The sequence below is a fragment of the Lonchura striata genome, chromosome 8 (assembly GCF_050655825.1).
Source record: "Lonchura striata isolate lonStrDom1 chromosome 8, ASM5065582v1, whole genome shotgun sequence".
In the NCBI taxonomy this organism is placed as follows: Eukaryota; Metazoa; Chordata; class Aves; order Passeriformes; family Estrildidae; genus Lonchura; species Lonchura striata.
The window spans coordinates 8,711,525-8,728,255 of NC_140710.1; the positions used below are offsets into that span (position 1 = coordinate 8,711,525).

The 16,731-nt window shown below is 52.6% G+C and overlaps 1 protein-coding gene across 2 annotated transcripts; it reads left to right on the plus strand.

Annotated features, from left to right (window-relative positions):
- Window positions 1-2,686: 2,686 nt before the first annotated feature.
- Window positions 2,687-14,061, plus strand: TAL1 (TAL bHLH transcription factor 1, erythroid differentiation factor). Of its 2 annotated transcripts, XM_085585680.1 has the most exons (5): window positions 2,717-2,962; window positions 4,292-4,441; window positions 5,582-6,010; window positions 6,767-6,858; window positions 10,987-14,061. In XM_085585680.1, coding segments are annotated over exons 2-5 (942 nt in total). In that variant the 5' UTR covers window positions 2,717-2,962; window positions 4,292-4,439; the 3' UTR covers window positions 11,406-14,061. The 2 variants fall into 2 exon arrangements, with proteins under 2 accessions (XP_021380648.2, XP_085441806.1); XM_021524973.4 differs by lacking the exon at window positions 4,292-4,441 and having other exon boundaries at window positions 2,687-2,962.
- The last annotated feature ends 2,670 nt before the right edge of the window (window positions 14,062-16,731 follow it).

Consider the following 16,731-nt stretch of genomic DNA (forward strand, 5'->3'; position numbering starts at 1 on the left):
ATGTGCTATTTTGAAGCCAGTTCAGAGAGGGGAAGGCAGCAGCTCCTTTAAGCCAGAATTTCTCTTCTCACACAGCCTCTTCCATCAACAAGGATATTTGCTTCCTTTCAGGAAAGGTGCTACTTTACTGTGCTGAAAAATAAAACCTTTCTCAGTCCCTGAATCTCCCCTGGATCAGGCATAAGCTTATTATCTGCCAACACATTTTCTGCTGAATCAGTCAAAAAATAGTTAATGTTTTTGAACATTCCAGTGAGATGAATGAGGCAATTCATACCTCTGAGCTATTGTTGCAGGGTTTTGTTCTTTGTTTCCTATTGTAAAATGTCTGGAAACACAGGAAGATGACAGTTGTATTGGTTAATATTTTAAAGACTTTCTTCAAATGCTCAAGGGCTAGAAACAATTTGAAAACAAAAGCCAAACTCCTTCCACACAGCTCAGGACAAGGGTGTGGTGTTATAATAAGTTACACAAAGCATGTAATCCTGGACAGCAACCTCTGAGCAAGCAAAATGTTAATTTACTGCACCAAAGCAACAAAAAACACCCTTCCCTTCAAGCAACATTTTCCTTCCATAGTGTGGTGCTGAGTAATTTCAAGATGTCTGGATTTTTTTTTTTTTTCCCCTAAAGCATCCACTGCAATTAGAGGTAAAAAAAGCACACATGTAAAGCCAGGTCTGGCTTTGTTAACTGAGCACTGAGGCCCAAGCTCCAGAGCTGGCTTGTGAGGGGATGGCATGGTTAATGAGGTTATATTAAGGCTTTATTGATTTGATTTTTGAGGTTTTGGGGTTGGTTTTTTTGATGTTGTTGTTAGTTTGTTTATTTCTTCCATTGTTTCTAGCTCTCCTTTATTCTAGTTAAGGGAAGATATTTATAGTGCTATCTCAAAAGTCGCTGGGCCTGCTTGGAGCATCACTGACCACTTTACTTTGGATCATTTTGGTGCTCCCCACCCTGACCGAAGGGTTTGATCCCTCTTCAGTAAATTTAAAATGCGGGCCGGAGGTGAGCACGGCCCCGGCTCCCACCGCAGCGGGCACAGGCACGGCTGGGAATGGCCCTCGGTGCTCAGAAGATGCTCGGCTTCCTAATCTCCCCCGCCCAGCCCCGGCCGTTCTATCTTTAACGCTTCCTGTCGGTGAGAGGAGCCGGCTCGAAAATGGTCGTGTTTCCTGGCGGGAGGCACGGCGGGCTCTGCGGCGCGTCGTGACCGTCCCTGCCCCGCCGCCCCACGCGCGCTGCCGGCATCGTGCGGGCTGCTGCCGCCCGGGACACGGCCCGGCCCCGGCCGTGCCGCGGGGGGAGCGCCCGGGGCTGGTGGAAACCTCTCCCACGGCCACGTCCAGAGCGGGAGGCTGAGGGGAAGGAGTGAAAGGAAGAATAACAGCTCCGGCATTTCCCCCTGCGGAGGGCGCGCAGGTGGCGGGGAGACAATAGCGACCCCCGCGCCCCGGCCCCGCCGCCGCTCCTCGGCAGGTGCGGCCGGGCCCCGCCGCCGCTTGTCCCCGAGCCCCGCGCACGGCCGGGGGCCGCCGCCTGGCCCAAGCCCCGCACAGGGGACCGGGGGTGTCCCGGGAGGGGCTCAGCCCCGGCCCCTTCCCTCCTGCCCCGCGCCGGCCGTGATTTCGTTGATTTTCGGGTTCCCGCGCGGGCCGGTCCCCAAACCCCTCCCCACCGCTGCCTTCAGGGCCGCGCTACCCGCGGCTGCCGGAGGAGCGGGTCTGGGACCCTCCAGCGCCTGCTGCCTTCCCCCTTTCCATGCCGGCAGCCTCTGGCATTTCGGGGAGCTTTTCAGGCCTCCCGTCGCTTTGCCATGGCCGCGCAGAGCACCGCGACCCCCGCCCCGCCCGCTCCGTCCCCACGAGCCGCTCCGGGGGCTCGGGGCTCTGGCCAGCCCGGGGATCTCTGCCCGCCCGGGCCCGGAGCCCGCCCGGCCGGGCTGAGCCCCTTCCCCGACGGGGCGCGCAGCCCGGCCCCGGCCCCGCCGGCTGCCCCGCGCTGCTGCCCCGCACTGCTGCCCCGCACTGCTGCCCCGCACTGCTCCAGGGCGAGCCAGGGCCTTTTCCCCCTTCCCCAAGCCCCTCTCCTCCAGGGTCCGCCGCTAACATCCCAAATTTCTCGAGGTGCCGGCTCGGTACCCGCTCCGCTCACCGTCCCCAGCATCCCCGGCTCGGCAGGGATGCTCGGCCTTTTCCCACCCCAGAACGGGAGACGGGACAGGGAGCTCGCCCCAGTTCAGCCCTTCAGCGAAAACACACAGTGCTGGGGGATTGGGGCCGCTTTTCTCCAAAACACCTCCTTTCGATGTGCTTTATTTACCTCCTCTTGTCCCAAAGCAGCCCACACCCTTTCCCCCTCTCTCAACAACTCTAACAATTTATTTTGGCTCATTAAATTTAATTAAGAGCAGAGTAGGTGTTCCATATTTAATAATAATAATAAAAAAAAAAGAAACCATAAAAAAAAAGAAAAAAAAAAAAAACAGGGGCATAATAACCTCCAAGAGGACTAAAATAAAGAATCGCTATTCAGATGCGGGCAGCCACAGTGCAATTTTTTATTACTTTTTTTTTTTTTTTTTTTTTTTAGTGTCTTTTTAAGAGCATCTAAGCACACACACATAAAAAGCTAGAAGGCATGCATTCCGGAGTTATTCCTATGCATATCCCTGCAATAATTTTCCGCTTTCCTTCGATAAAATTGCCAAATAATAATGAATCATTTCATAAATAATGGGTTTAGAAGCTTATCAGGGCAGGCGGGCCACTGCTGGGGTTTTATCTCTCTCGGCCACATTGCAGTAGTGTTCCGCTCTCCATACTAAATAGGAAACTGGACGTGATGTGGAATTAGAGCCTACCCAGCTGAAGCCACCCAACACTTACTACAAATATAGCCGCGATGCGTAGGCCACAAAATGGCTCCACTCACTTTTCCCAATGAAAAGCAAATGGTGAGTAAAGAGGAATCGGCTCTGCAGAAGTCTGGGCGCTGGGGACGGGGGGATGTGGTTTTGGGGGGCTTCGGAGGGCAGTGAGGGAGCTTTTGGGGGCTTCTGCCCCACATGAGAGACGGGAAAAAAACACAACATCTTTTCCGCGGTTGGATTTTAATCTTTTTTATTCTTTGATGCGGGGTCGGTGAGGAGGAGAATGCACTTTTCCCTTTGAAATTGTGGGGTGCGGCACCCCCACGGCCCCGGGACCCTCGGGCTGCGGCAGCGAGGCGGCGGCTGGGACGGGCTGGGGGGCGCTGGGGGCAAAGAGCCCCCCGGGCCCGGCTCCCCCGGCCTCTCCCCGGGGACAAACACCAGGACACGGCCAGAACCCGAGCGCTTCCCCCCGAGACGGGGGTCCCCGATATCCCGCTCCCTCCCGCCCCTTCGCTTTGGGGCGATTTCCCTACAAAGGGCCGGCGGGAGAGGTGCGCTTTTGGGTTGAAAATTTCCTGCCGATCGGCTGCTGGAAAACAAAAGGATTTTGCGAAGCAGAAACCAGCGGGCGGGGATTTAATGCCCCCCCTCCATTTTTTTTTTCCCTAAACGAAACCACTGCAATTTAAGGCAAAATTCTGCTGATATCTTTGCGGTTTTGCGTATTTCGTTTTTTAACAAATGCGGGAAGAGACGCCATCGGGATTATTTCTTTTTTTACGAAGGGGAAAACCTAATTTTTCGTGATTTCGTTGGCGGGGTGAGCCGGCCTCACCTTCCTGTCGCTGGGCGGCGGGGAGCGGGCTCTCTCCGCCGCCGGCCCGGTGCCGGCTGTCGCGGTTCCTCGGCCGGGGGCGCGGCCGGTAACCGGCCCCTTGAGGAATTTCATTTGCCCCTTTAGGAATTAAATTTTCCAGCCGGACGTGGGAGAAACGCCGCCGCCGTCGCCGCTTCGTGCGAGCCCATCGGGAGAAAAACAACCCCGTGTCCGGCCCCGTCTGTGATTTCCTCCCGGGAACACCGGGCTTGCAATGTGTCCAAAAAACCGCCCAATTCGCCCCAGATATAGGGCGCTTTTTTTCACGTCTTTTTTTTTTTTTTTTTCTGTGTTTATTTTTTTTTTTCCACGCCAGACCATGGCCGTCGCTCGTTGTGGCCCCGTGTGCGAGGCGGCGGCGGCGGGGGGGGACCGGGGGTGGCCGCTGTCCCCTATCACAGGGGCCTCCCCGGGGTGCTGTCCCCTCCTTCCCTCTCCCCTGCACCTTTCTCCCTCCGCTGATCTCTGGCAATCCGGACCCACGAGATCCACCCTCTCCTTTTTTTTTTCTCCCTCCCTTCTCTTCCTCCCAGGATTTAGCAGTTTTATCCCGATGCGGGTGTCCTTCCTCTCTGTAAAGTCGTAAGTACCTTGAGGTGGGAGGAGTAAATTCAGCCTGACACTGAGAGCGCTTTTGTTGAAACAGGAGAGACTTGCGGTGTCCCTACTTAAATATGACACATGTGAGTAATCTCTTCCTATACAATATCGGAATAGACAATTAGATTTTTCTTTCTAGAGGGCTGGTGGGAAGGTGGCCGGAGGGAAGGCAGAGAACTTGTGCTTTAGGTTGGGTAGTTGTAATTGTTTTATTTTATTTTCCAGAGAGATAGTGATATATGGCAAAGAAAATTGGGGTTTGGTTTTGTTTTGTTTTTCCCTCGCGACTCAGCTTATCAGAAACGAAATAAAAAATTACCCGAGGCAAAGGAGCGAGAAGGATGGGTGGCAGCTTTCTGCTCCATGAAGCTCCTTATTTATATAGGAAAGAATAATCAATCAACCAAAACAAAACAAAACAAAAAAAATCCAAAACCGAACGAAGGCATACGTGGGAGATAAAGCATAGAAATAATCGCGATATCTGCCCCAGGCACGAGGTGCCCTGTCGCGACAGCATTTGTTCTGTGGGAGAAGGGGGACAATGCTTTGTGTGCGGCCGCGGCCGGGCCCCTTCCTCCTTCCTGCGGTAGCGAGTGTGCGGGGGGATCGCCTCCGTTAGGGGCTGGGTTAACCCCCTCTCCCCCAAAAAGCGCTTTCAGGTATATTTCGATAGTTTATAAGTAACAATAAAAAACAATCATGAGAGGAGAAGGGGCCGCCCGTGAGGCTAAGGCCGCTGCAGGCAGGCCGGGCGGCACCGGGCCGGCTCCGCAGGGTGGCGAGCCCTGAACGGGGAGAAATGCCCCCCGAAAAGCGGGGATGTGCGCTGAGCCTCCGCCGTAATTCGGCCGCACCGTTGAACCGCACCCCCGGCGGCGCCGCCGTGGATCCCCGCGGGGCGCCGGGAGCGCGGCGGGGGCTCCGCCCGTGCCCCGTGCGGGACCGGGCGCTGCGAGACGTCAAAGCGCCTCCGTGACGTCACGCGGGACCGGGGCGCCCCGTGACGTCACGGCACCGCACGGCTCGGCGGGGTGGACCGGCAGGCTGCCCTCCTCCCGCCAGCAAACTCGGAATTATTCGGGGCGATCAGGGGCTCCCCCGTTTCTCACCGACGGGTCCAAGCCTCGAGGCGGGCCCCCCGTCGGGGCGGTGCCCGTGCGGGGGCAAAGCCGCCGCGGGCCCGGTGCGGGGCCGCCCCCGAGCGCTGCCTCTCTCCGCAGGACGATGGACAGGCCGCCCGCCCCGCCGCCCCCCAGTGACCCCCGCGATGCCCGCCCCGCCCGGCGGCACGACTCGGAAGCGGAGACCACGAGCGAGCCGGAGAGCAGCCGCGGGGGCATGGAGGCGCCGGCGGACCCCCAGCTGCTGCTCAACGGGGCGGCCAAGGAGGCGGGCCGGCCCTCCCCCGGGCCCCCCGCCGCCCCTGTGCCCGTCATCGAGCTGGTGCGCCGGGGGGGCTCCCTGGACATAAAAAGCCGTGAGGCGGCGGGGGAGGCGATGCAGAGAGCGCCGGGAGCCGAGCCGTGCCGCGCCGCCGAGGCTGCCTGCGAGGCCCGCATGGTGCAGCTGAGCCCCCCCGCGCTCCCGCTGCAGCCCCCCGGCAGGGCCATGCTCTACAACCTGGGCCAGCCGCTGGCCACCATCAACAGGTCCGTGTCACCCTTGTCCCGTCCCATCCCACCCCGAGCAGCTCCCCCGGGGGTGTCCCGCGCGGTGTTGGGGCGGCGGGAGGCGAGGGGCGGAGATGCGGGGGCATGAGCAGCAGCATCCCTTCCTCTCTGCGCCGGGCTCGTCGCTTAACCATCGCGGCTTTGCACGCAAACTTTGCAAAGAGGGAAAGGGAAAAGGCGGGGGGGAAAGTCAAGAAAGAAACGAAAAACTCGTTCCTCGAAGGAAAAAATATTTGCGGTGATAAAGTCCTGGGCAGAGCGAAGGGGTCCGTCAATAAACGGGCGAGAACCGGCTTAGCTCTTCCGAGCTTCCCGGGCTCTCTCTGTTCTCGGACAAGTCCCGCAAATAAGCGAAAGGGACAGCAGAGGCTCTGACAGGGCTGAGCCAGCCCGGGGCTGTGCGGATCCTGCCTCGCCTCGCAGGGAAAGCTGCGGTGAGCGCCCGGCCCTGCACAAACTCTCGGGAATGGGGATTTTGCCCTGAGCCGCAAGCCTGGGCGCCCCACGCCGCTCACATCCATCCCTGTCCGGGCAAGGCTGGCGGCTCTCGCTGCGTGTCCCCGGCTGGCCGCGTGTGCTGTCACCGCACGACCCCGGGCTCGCTTCGTGAGCAGCGAGCTCGCTCCGAGGTCACGGAGCGGCTCCGCTTCCCGCCCACCCGGACGCGGCCCCCGTCACGGGCAGGGCCGGGGGGGTGTCCGTGTGTGCTCACGGCCTGTGTGCCTTCCTTTGCAGCGGGTTTTTCGGCGAACCGGACTCCTTCTCCATGTACGGCAGCAACCGGGTGAAGCGGAGACCCTCCCCGTACGAGATGGAGATCACCGACGGTGAGAGAATTTCCCCCTGCGCCGAATCTTGGCAGGGAGGGGTGTCTCCATCTGCCATGGGGGGCAAGTTCCTGCACAATGCCGCGCTCCGGCACTAAACCCCCAAATAACAAAAGGACTAAACGCCCAAAGCGTAAACCGCGAGTAGGATGCCCAGGGAGGCAGGGGGGCTCTCCGGTAAGCGGAGCCCACAGCGGTCCCCAGCAGCGTGCTCGCGGAGTTTGCCTTCCCCCAGCGCCCAGCGATGCAGTTCAGCCTGTGGCTGATTACATCCCTCTTCTGCGAATGGCTTAGAGATTAATCCGAAAGAAGACAATAAGTGCGCGTCTTTGTTGAAGTGCGGATCAGGGCCATTGCAGGGAGATGCTGGGTCTGTAAACCCTTTCAGCCAGGAGGCGTTGGCACTGCAGACCACAGCCTTGGCAGAAGGGATAACCTGCCTTTAAACCAGCCGCCTGGGCATCCTTCTCGCGTTTTAGGGTTTGCCTGCTCCTGGCAGCAGGTTTGGGGTGTGGGATGCTGCTGTGAGGGGTGTCTGCCCACGGGCTGCTGCTCACGCAAAGGGACACTTGCAAGAACGATTTGCACGTGGAAGGCCGACCTGTTTATCTCTGGGTTAATTGTCCGTGCACATAGATTCACTGAAATGCGTTTTCTCTTTAGCAATTGTTAACACTGTATTTCAATTGTCGGACAATTAATTTTCTTCCTTTCCAGCTAGCTGTCCCTTTCCTTCTACCCAGCTAATCTAAGATCAAATCATAACCTGCATCAGTCTAAAATAATGCATCCCGAGATGAGAGGCTCAGGCTATTATCTGCATTAATCAGTCCTCCCCTTCCCACTCTGCCCTCCTGGTCCTTTCAGACTGCAGCCCCGTGGGACAGGGGATGTTGCAGCCCCGGCACAAGAAGGGCTTTTTGTCTGGGTTTTGATACCAAGGCTTAGCCGTTATGGGGAAAAGTCCATCAAATCTCGGTGTCTGACTAAAGCTTTGGACTTGCTATTAAATTAGGTATTAAGGTACAGAAATACTTGGTTTTAAGCAAGTTTTTGAGCATGTGTTTTGTTGCAGGTGTACAGATTGGGCTCAATCCTGCAGGTTCTGGTTCATGTGAATTTCCAAGATTGGACTCAGTATTTTTTGAGGGGAAGAAGTGTATCAGATTATGTTATCTAAACAGGAACAATTTGTAGGGGTGCACATCCCATGCTGAGGCACCTGTGTGGTCTCTGGCCCTTTGCTTATTGCTCTGCTGGGTGACATCCATGGCACACAGGAGCATCACTCTTGGGGGTCCTCAGCCCTTGGGGGCTGCAGAAGGCCAGGAAAATCTTCCCAGACACTTTGTGTTTGTGTTTTTTCTGCAAGAGAATAAGTGGTGGGTTTTTTGTAGTAGTTCTTTATCTATTTTATGGGAATTTTGTTCCATTTAATGTCTTCTTTAAAAGAAGAAGTGAAGATAAAAAGGCAAAAAAAAAGTATCTCTAAAAAAGTATATCCTGGAACTTTGGAAGAACATATTTTTATTAATTTCTCTGATATTTCTAATTTTAAAAAGCAACAGTCAATCCATTAGAACAAAATCCAGGCAAAAATTCTCATCTGATTGCTTGAATTAATTATTAGGCAAGGTTTTTTTTATGAGAAGTAGATTTTCTATTATAACACAGCTATGGGGCATTTTAATTTCCTCCACTGCTTGACATCTTTTGGCCAAAGCCTGATCTCTTTCTAAAAGATATGTTTAATTCAGTTGGGGCAGGAATCGAGAATTTGAGTGGTGTCAGGATTGGTTTTATATACTAAAATTTGATTTGAGTGCTCCTGGATGAAAATGAACAGGTCTTTTTCTTTTTTTTTTTCCTGATTTCTGACCAATTTATTAATATATGCCTTTTAGCCATCAACTAAACAGAAATACATATTTTAAGACTCAAAGTCTCATGAGGATTTTTTTTTTTTAATGAGCAGTATCCAAGATGAGGTTATTTCTCATACCATTATGGGAGGAGTAAATTGCTTTTGAACTCCATCTCTCCCTGGATTCAAGACCACTTGCTTTGTCTTGTCTAGAAAGAGCAGTAAAGTGCAAAAATTTATTATTTTAGTAGGATGTAGCACATTCTTCACTGCTTAATTAGCAGTGCTGCTGAGGTTCCTGTCACCTTCCCCACAATCCTGTGGCACAGCAGGCTGCACACATCAGGGACAAGAAACCTTCCCTTTGCATGAGCTCCTGTACCTTAACTCATACCGAGGGCATTAGGTGCTGTCTGGGGGTGAATATTGCCTTTATTAGAGCATCACACTGGCATCCTAGAGGTCAGAGAGGTTTTTGTCATTTCTACATCCCCCAGCTTGTCCCGGGGGCTGTTTGTGACTTTAGGGGGCTCCCAGCTGTGAGCACACCGTGAGGAGGGGTGAGTTGTGTGGCTGCTCGCACACTGGAGAATTTGGCAGCTTGAACTGGCTGCCTGGGAGTGTGTCCCGAGGCAAACCCTGCAGTGCAGCATGCCCTGTGTGCTGTGCTGGGCTGCAGGGACTCGGCTTCCCCTGAAGGGAGCAAAGTGTGATGCTATCTGGTCAGCTGGAACGAGGGATTCCACCTCTCCTGTTGTGCAGGGTGGGATTTGCTGAGGTACAGCCTGACCAGGATACTTCTAAAAAGTCACACACGTCTGGTTCCTGTGCCACAGTCAAGTCAGCCAAGAGTTTTGCTAGAAAAGAATAAAGGTGTTTAAATGTGCCCTGGGGTGCTGGTTCCACTGGGTGATGTCAGAACTGTGGCTTAAACTGCTCACCAAGGCCAGGGACTTGTTCCCACCAGGAGGGAGAAGTTAGGCAGGTGTGGAATACAGGGGAGAGATGGGGGGAATGGGAATTCCACAGCCCTTTGGGGTAAATCTCACCAGTGTGATACCTGCAAGGCTTTGCTTCCCACTCTGTGATGATTTTCACTGTATGTGATGCTTCCTATCCCATGGGAATTTCTGCCCTGCTCATTCTTCCAGATTTTCATGAGATTGATGTGAACTTCCATTGTTGATGTCTCCTGGAGGAGATGATGGGAAGGATGTTATAATAAAAGCATCTTGTGATAGTGTTCCCTCATGTGAGCTGGTTTCCATGGACCCAAGGACCTGCAATCCTGATTTACAGCACTGCTGCTCCTGCAGAACAGTACTTTTTGGTAGATGTGCTTTTGGGTCTCCTCTAGCACAGAGATAAAGCTTTTCTCATGTACACCAGGAGCTGCCCTGATGTGCTGAAAGAAGAATTTGTGTGTTTTGTGCCTTCATCCTGTGTAACATCCCCTCTTAGAAACATGGCCGTAAAATTTCAAGGTGTAATTGGGGGTTACATGTAATTAGGTCAAATGGACACCTCCATCAATTTGGAGTCCCTTCTCCAATTAGTGTCAGAGGGAGTTTTTGCCCTGTGGCAGTGAGGAGGAGAGAGAGCAGGCAGCCCTCAGGTCAGCTCAACTGTTCCATCCTCACCCTTCCAGCAGGACACTGCCTTCACTCTGTGGGTCAGTGTGGTCACTTTTGTACCTGCCCTCATTGCTATGGGGCAAATCCCACCACCCCGTTTCATTCAGAGGGCTGCTGGCAACCCTCTGGTCTCTCAGCAGGAAAAATCTCTGGATCTCAGAGTTGTCAAAGCCTCTGCTCAAGCTAATTTTCCTCCTGTCCCAATGGTGGGTCCTCTAGACAATTTTTGGGATAGAAAATAAAGCCATATAGTTAAATTAACTTTTAATAGGACCATTGTTGCTAACTTATCCTTGTTGAGGAGTTGAGATACCCTAAAATTATAGCAGCCTTCTGCACACATATCATGTCCTGAGCCTTCTTCCTTGGAGAGGTAAATTTCAATATCTGAGGAGACATCCAAAGAGATGCAACTCCATTTTTCCCTTCCGCTGGATTGAACGGAAGTTACATCTTTCTCAGCTCATGGGGTCAGTTTCCACTTAGCTGGAAACTCTTGTTTCACTGCCTTGCTGATTAAACCTCACTAAAATTAGTCAGTTAGTTAATTTGCAAAGCGGTGACCTGTCCAGCACAGTTATACCTGGCCTGTTAGACCCAGCTCCTAACTGTGCGTGGTTGGAATTGCAGGTCCCCACACGAAGGTGGTCCGTCGCATTTTCACCAACAGCCGGGAGAGATGGAGGCAGCAGAACGTCAACGGGGCCTTCGCAGAGCTGCGCAAGCTCATCCCCACCCACCCGCCCGACAAAAAACTCAGCAAGAACGAGATTTTGCGCCTGGCTATGAAATACATCAACTTCCTGGCCAAGCTTCTCAACGACCAGGAGGAAGAAGGAAACCAAAGGGGCAAAGTGAACAAAGACTCGGGGATAGTCCAGGAAGACCTCCTGCAGGACATGTTGTCTCCCAACTCTAGCTGTGGAAGCTCTTTGGACGGAGCGGCCAGCCCGGACAGCTTCACGGAAGAGCACGAGACGCTGGATTCGAAGCACACGCGGAGCCTGCACCACGCCATCCTCCCCGTAGAAGGCAACGCGCAGCGGTGATGATCCTCACTCTGCTCACTCTGCTCCTGAAGAGCCACGGGGGAGAGGCCAGGCCTGGCTGTGCAGCTGCTGGAACTTGTGCTTGTGGGGTTTGTGACTCTGCCTTTCCCTGGGCTGCCCGCTCTCCCCAGCCCGGCACGGTGGCCGAGGACAGGACCAACCCAAGATGAACGTTCGGGGTTTAGGTACGTGACCGTACAAAGAAGAAAAGCGTTGAAGTCATCTTCGTTGTACAGAACTGCTCGGGATGGGACTCTGAGGAGGGGAAGGAGACGTGGCTGGTGCATCTCCAGCGTTTAGAGGGTTTTCAGACCACTTGGTGGCCGCCTCTTGTCAAGCAGTCATCTGGGTGAGACGTGGAACTCCTCTGCGCTGCCCACGGAGGCCACCGGCGCTTTCCAGCTCCACGTGGTGCTGGAAACTGCTGCATCACGCCAGTGCTGCAGCACTTCTCCAGCCTGTGGCACATCCAGCTGCTCTGAGCAGGAGCTTGGCCACATATTCCTGTTGTCCGAGAGCTTCTGACTGTATCTTTTTAAAGAGCTGAAAAAATACCCTCAGCAAAAGAACTATTAAAATTATTTAGACTATTTCTTTTTCTCTCCTTTTTTCTTTCTTTCTTTCTTTTTTTTTTCCTCCTTCCCTTTCTTCCTTTCTCTTCTATCTAATTTTGGATTGTTTGGGCTTGTTGTATTTATGATGTGGGATTACTTCCGTTTAACACTGTCATGCAGTATCCACTGAATGAAAAGGTACATAGGTGTTTTCTGCCACCCTCCCAGTCCCTGATCCTTCTGCAGGTGAATTTCAAGCCTGCTGAGGTCTTCTAGAGTTTTCCCAGTGGTTTCTGTGGGACCAGATCTTCTCTTGAGAATTATGAATTTCAGAGTTGGAAAAGGAAGAAAATATTTGCTAGTGAAGTATCTCTTTGGACTGGGGGATTTTTAAATTCAGAAAAGCAAAAAAAAAAAAAAAAAAAAAAAGGGCAAAAGGAGTCAATGATGTATCAACAGTGTCCGTGTACATAGGGTTATAAAAAGGTTTTTTGATGGTATGCTTTGAATTTTTTGCTTTTATTTTGTGAAATGGTGGTTCAGCTGTGCCAGTGCCCACAATAGTGCTGGATTTATTCTGGTGTTAGGAAGGTCCTCACCTGTTGAGGCTGGTGGGAGTCCATAGCCTCTCTGAATCTTGGGGGAAGCAGTAAAAACAGCGGTGGGCTTAGCCTGCACTCCTGAGTGCTCAAATTGCTGCAAAACTGAGCTCTGACTGTGCTGCTGCCCCTCAGGAGGAGGTCTGGGAAACAGGACAGGGGAGCAGGAGGCCACTGCTGTGGTGGCTGGGAGCTGAGACCACCCTGTGCCACCACTGCTGCATCAGGCCCACCTCCACCAACCCATCTCCTGGGGCCTGATGGAGAAACTGCCCCAAACCCATCCTCTCCCTCTGCAGAGATGCCAAGGCACAGAAATCTCTACCATGATACAGTAGGAAAAAACCCCAAACCCACACACAAACATCCTTTGGAAAGGAGGAAATCATCCTGAGTGGGGACATCTTCCACCACACTCGTGCCTTCCCAGGGATGCTGAGGTACAAGGGAACACAGAGAATTTGAGTGGGTGTCTGCGAGCCCATCCAGGCTTAATTCAGAGCCCTGTCATTTCCATCCCTGCTTGGTTTTGATGCCTCTTTGTAAATAATAGGTAAGAGTCTGGCATGTGGCTTGGCATGTTAGGCAGAATTAGTTGCCTGGGAAGAGATCCTGGCCCATGCAGGGATTTCCAGCATAGCCCCCAAATTTTTGGAAAGCACCAATCTTAAAGTGGGGAAAAAGAGGAAAATTCCTGGGTCTGGATTGCCTGTGCAGGGGTTTTTTACAAGAGGGGGTTACCTGCAGGGAAGGTGCTGAGGGTGAGGAGGCAATGCTGAGGGAGAGGTTTGGACTGGTACTGGTGCCAGGGGTGGGAGAGACAAGCAGGGAGGCTGCCAGGTGGGGAGTAGGGGGGTGCTGTCACACAGGTAAAGCCAGTCCTGGTTCCCAAATAACCCTGGGTGGGATATGTGGGGCTTTTACACTCTACTGATTAACCTGCTGCAAGGAAAAAAAAATAAATCACCTATCCTCAGAAATCCCTCATTCCACACAAACCCATTACTTCTTGTCTGTATCTTCTCAGTAGCTGAACAGTTGGGAAAATGGTACAACCTTGTCAGCACCCCCAAACGCCCCCAGGCACCCACGCTCCTGCAGGGAGCTGCAGGTCCCGGGGCATGTACAGTTGTACTTTAATTGTGATTTGAATGGTACATTTCCTCTGCCCACCTCTCCTCCTGCCTGCTTCATCTCTCGCTGTGTGGACCATCACCCCCATTCCTGTTGGGAGCAGCACTCTGGGGCAATGTCGTACCGTGTGAGTGAATTCCTGCCTTACGAATTTTGGTTTTTTCAGCCCCATCCCTTTCTCTGCCACCCTCCCCTTGGATTTCTGCATTTTTTCTGCAGAAATGAAGTAACCAGACCTGGTACCCTGAGTCTCAACCCACTGTGGATGTGCTATTTAGAAAACACATTTGTTGTAATGTGTGTGTATATATAAATATATATATATAATGAATATATCAAGAATATTTCTAAATAAAGTTTTACAAAGCAGCCTCCACTCGCTGTCTGCCTCTGTCCCACCTCACCACTCGAATCCATCATCACTCTGGAGTTTCATCCCTGAGCGTCGTGGGGCGCAGATGCCGGGGTGGCCCATTCCCAGCCAGCCAAAGACATAAACGGGCAGCAAAAAAACGTTGCAAAAGGACCTGTAGATTGTTTGGGTTTGGTTTTTTTTTCACTTGCTTGACTCACAGCGTCCAGCCTGGGCGGGGGGAAGAGCCCAGGGCCAGCAGGAAGGAAGGCGGGTGATGAAGCAATGCCCGCTGCAGCGAGCGTTACCAGCCACCCCCTCACCCCCAGCGTGTCACTTGTAGGTCCCCCAAAGGCTCCAGTGGCCTTTTCCCTTCTTTTGGCGAGGCCGACTGTGCAAGGAAGGGGCTGCTGGGGGGCCACGCTACTTCCCTTTGCACCATGGCAGGCATTCAGCCATGATTTAACAGGCAGTGAGAGTAATTCCTCTTTTTCAAGAAAGAAATTATCACAGCCACGTGCATAAGTGCTTTTAAAAATACACAGCACTAATTAGGGAGTGTTACAGGCTAAGCACTCCATTGAACATGTATGTATTTTAAAAATATATCTATCTATATCTTATACACATATATATATTATATATATATTATTTATGTATGTGTATATATCACTATGCTGCTGATGGTGGCTGACACTATACTGAGCACAGGGCAGATGAGCAGGAATGGTACCACAAGTATTTTCTTGTCCTTCATTTCTATGAATTACAGAGTTGTTGCCTATTTAAACAAACTCTTTAAAGCATACCTCACTTTTTTAAAGCCTCCCCACAAAAGCTTAGCTGCTAACCCTTCCTCCACAACAGCCTTGGAGCCAATGTTTGCTTTTGAGGTTTCTAGGTGAAATTTCCCCCCGATGGAAGAGTGGAGCCTTTCTCACACCTGGGGGTGTGGGAGCCCTGTCCAAAGCCCCAGAAGAGGGACAGAGGCTGACCCCACAGCCAGGCTGAGCAAAGCCCTGGCAGCCAGGACTGGGCTGGTTTCACCCCAGGCTCTGGGACAAGGCGTGGGGCAGGTGTGGGCAGTGTGTGGCTGCTGGGTGCTTATCTGGAGCTGGGAGATGAGGACTGTACATCTGGTTTAACCCCTTCTCCTGTTCTGCTGCCAGCCCAGCAAGAGCTGATAGTTCACCCACCAGTTATCTCTGCCTCCCACCTCCTGCCCCTCTCCCTCCCTCCTTCCATTGCCTTTCACCTCCTTTCACCTCCCCCTTCTGCTTTTTTGCTTTCTTCAAGTAAAATGTCCTTGATGGCCACAACTATTTTGCAACCAGCAAAGGAAAGAAACATCCTTAAGGGAAAACCACCTGCAGGGTGAAGGATTCAAACAACTCTGTGCACATTTATAGGTTCTATAACCTATGGAAAGGGCTGAGAGGCGTCCAGTGCCAGCTGCTCCATGGTGAGATGGTCAATGTGCATCACTCCTGATTGACCCCCATGGTGGGAGACCCTGGGTGCTGCTCTGCTGGGACAGGCTCCAGGGTTGTGTCCCCAGGTGGTGGCTTCACGTTGGCCATGCTGGAAGAAGCATCTTTCTTCCATCATCTTTTTCTCCTGAGCATCTGGACCTTCCTTGTTGCTGCTTGGCCACCAAAATGCAAATGTCACAGAAAGTAGCAGACATTCACCTGCCTTTGTGTTTCTTTCTAAAAATAATTTTTGAAAGTCCTTTCCATTCTTGTCTTCCACTGACCACATTTTTTTTTTTTTCTGTTCATGCAAAACAGAAAAGAAATCTGGGGAAAGCACCCTAAGGTCCTGGTTGCCACTGCACAGAAGGGATTGGTGCAGCAGGATGAAATAGCCTGGGTGTCATGGGTGGCATTGGCCTCAGCTGGGACAGTGCTGGGGCCCATCTCTCACCGGTGGCACCACAAGGTGATGGGGAGTTCCAGTCTGTAGGGCAGGAAATTTTCTGCCAAATGGCAGTTTCTTCACAAATTTGAAACAGATGCATTTAAAGGTGTTTTGTTAATCCAGTTTTGTATTGTGTTCCAGGAACTGAGTGACTTCAGGCTTCCAGTGGCAGGAAATTTCTCCTTACAAGTGCATGGATGACACTGGGAAGTGAGAACACAGGAGACTTGGCATTGAGATAAAATTGAACTAAAAATCGGACAGAAGGTGGGAGGATTGCATATATCCAAAATTATGAAAGAAAAAACACAAAGCCCCAGAATCACTCCAAATTTGGGCATCTACTATTTTCCAGGCTCATTATTTGTTTTTAATTACAGTCTTTCTGGCAAAGCCATGTGGAGGGCAGCCTGCACTGGCAGCCCTGCCTGGGAACCCAGCCGAAGCCAGGAGCAAGGTCCTGCTTCATTAAGGGCATTCCCGCATAATTGAATCAAATCTGCTCACGGAAACGACGGGACCCAAACATTCCCACCCGGGCAGCCGATGAGAAAGCTTCTCCTCTTCGCTCTGACAGCCGAAGTGACAACAGGAGGGAGTAATTTATGGCTCTCTGGGACTGCTCGAGCTGCTCTTCATCCCGGGGCTCATCCCTGACATTCCCAGCGCCACACAAAGGCTGCAGCCGGCCGGGGGTGCCCAGGGGACACCGCGCTGTCACACCAGCAGCGAGCAGGATCCTCTCTCTCCTCCCAGCCCTGTTTTTT

What these genes read in the sequence shown, in the direction of transcription:
- TAL1 (XM_021524973.4), top strand. An exon ending in CCGCTGGCCACCATCAACAG is followed by an intron (nt 6,011 to 6,766) that starts GTCCGTGTCACC and finishes CTTCCTTTGCAG; the next exon opens with CGGGTTTTTCGGCGAACCGG. An exon ending in CGAGATGGAGATCACCGACG is followed by an intron (nt 6,859 to 10,986) that starts GTGAGAGAATTT and finishes TTGGAATTGCAG; the next exon opens with GTCCCCACACGAAGGTGGTC.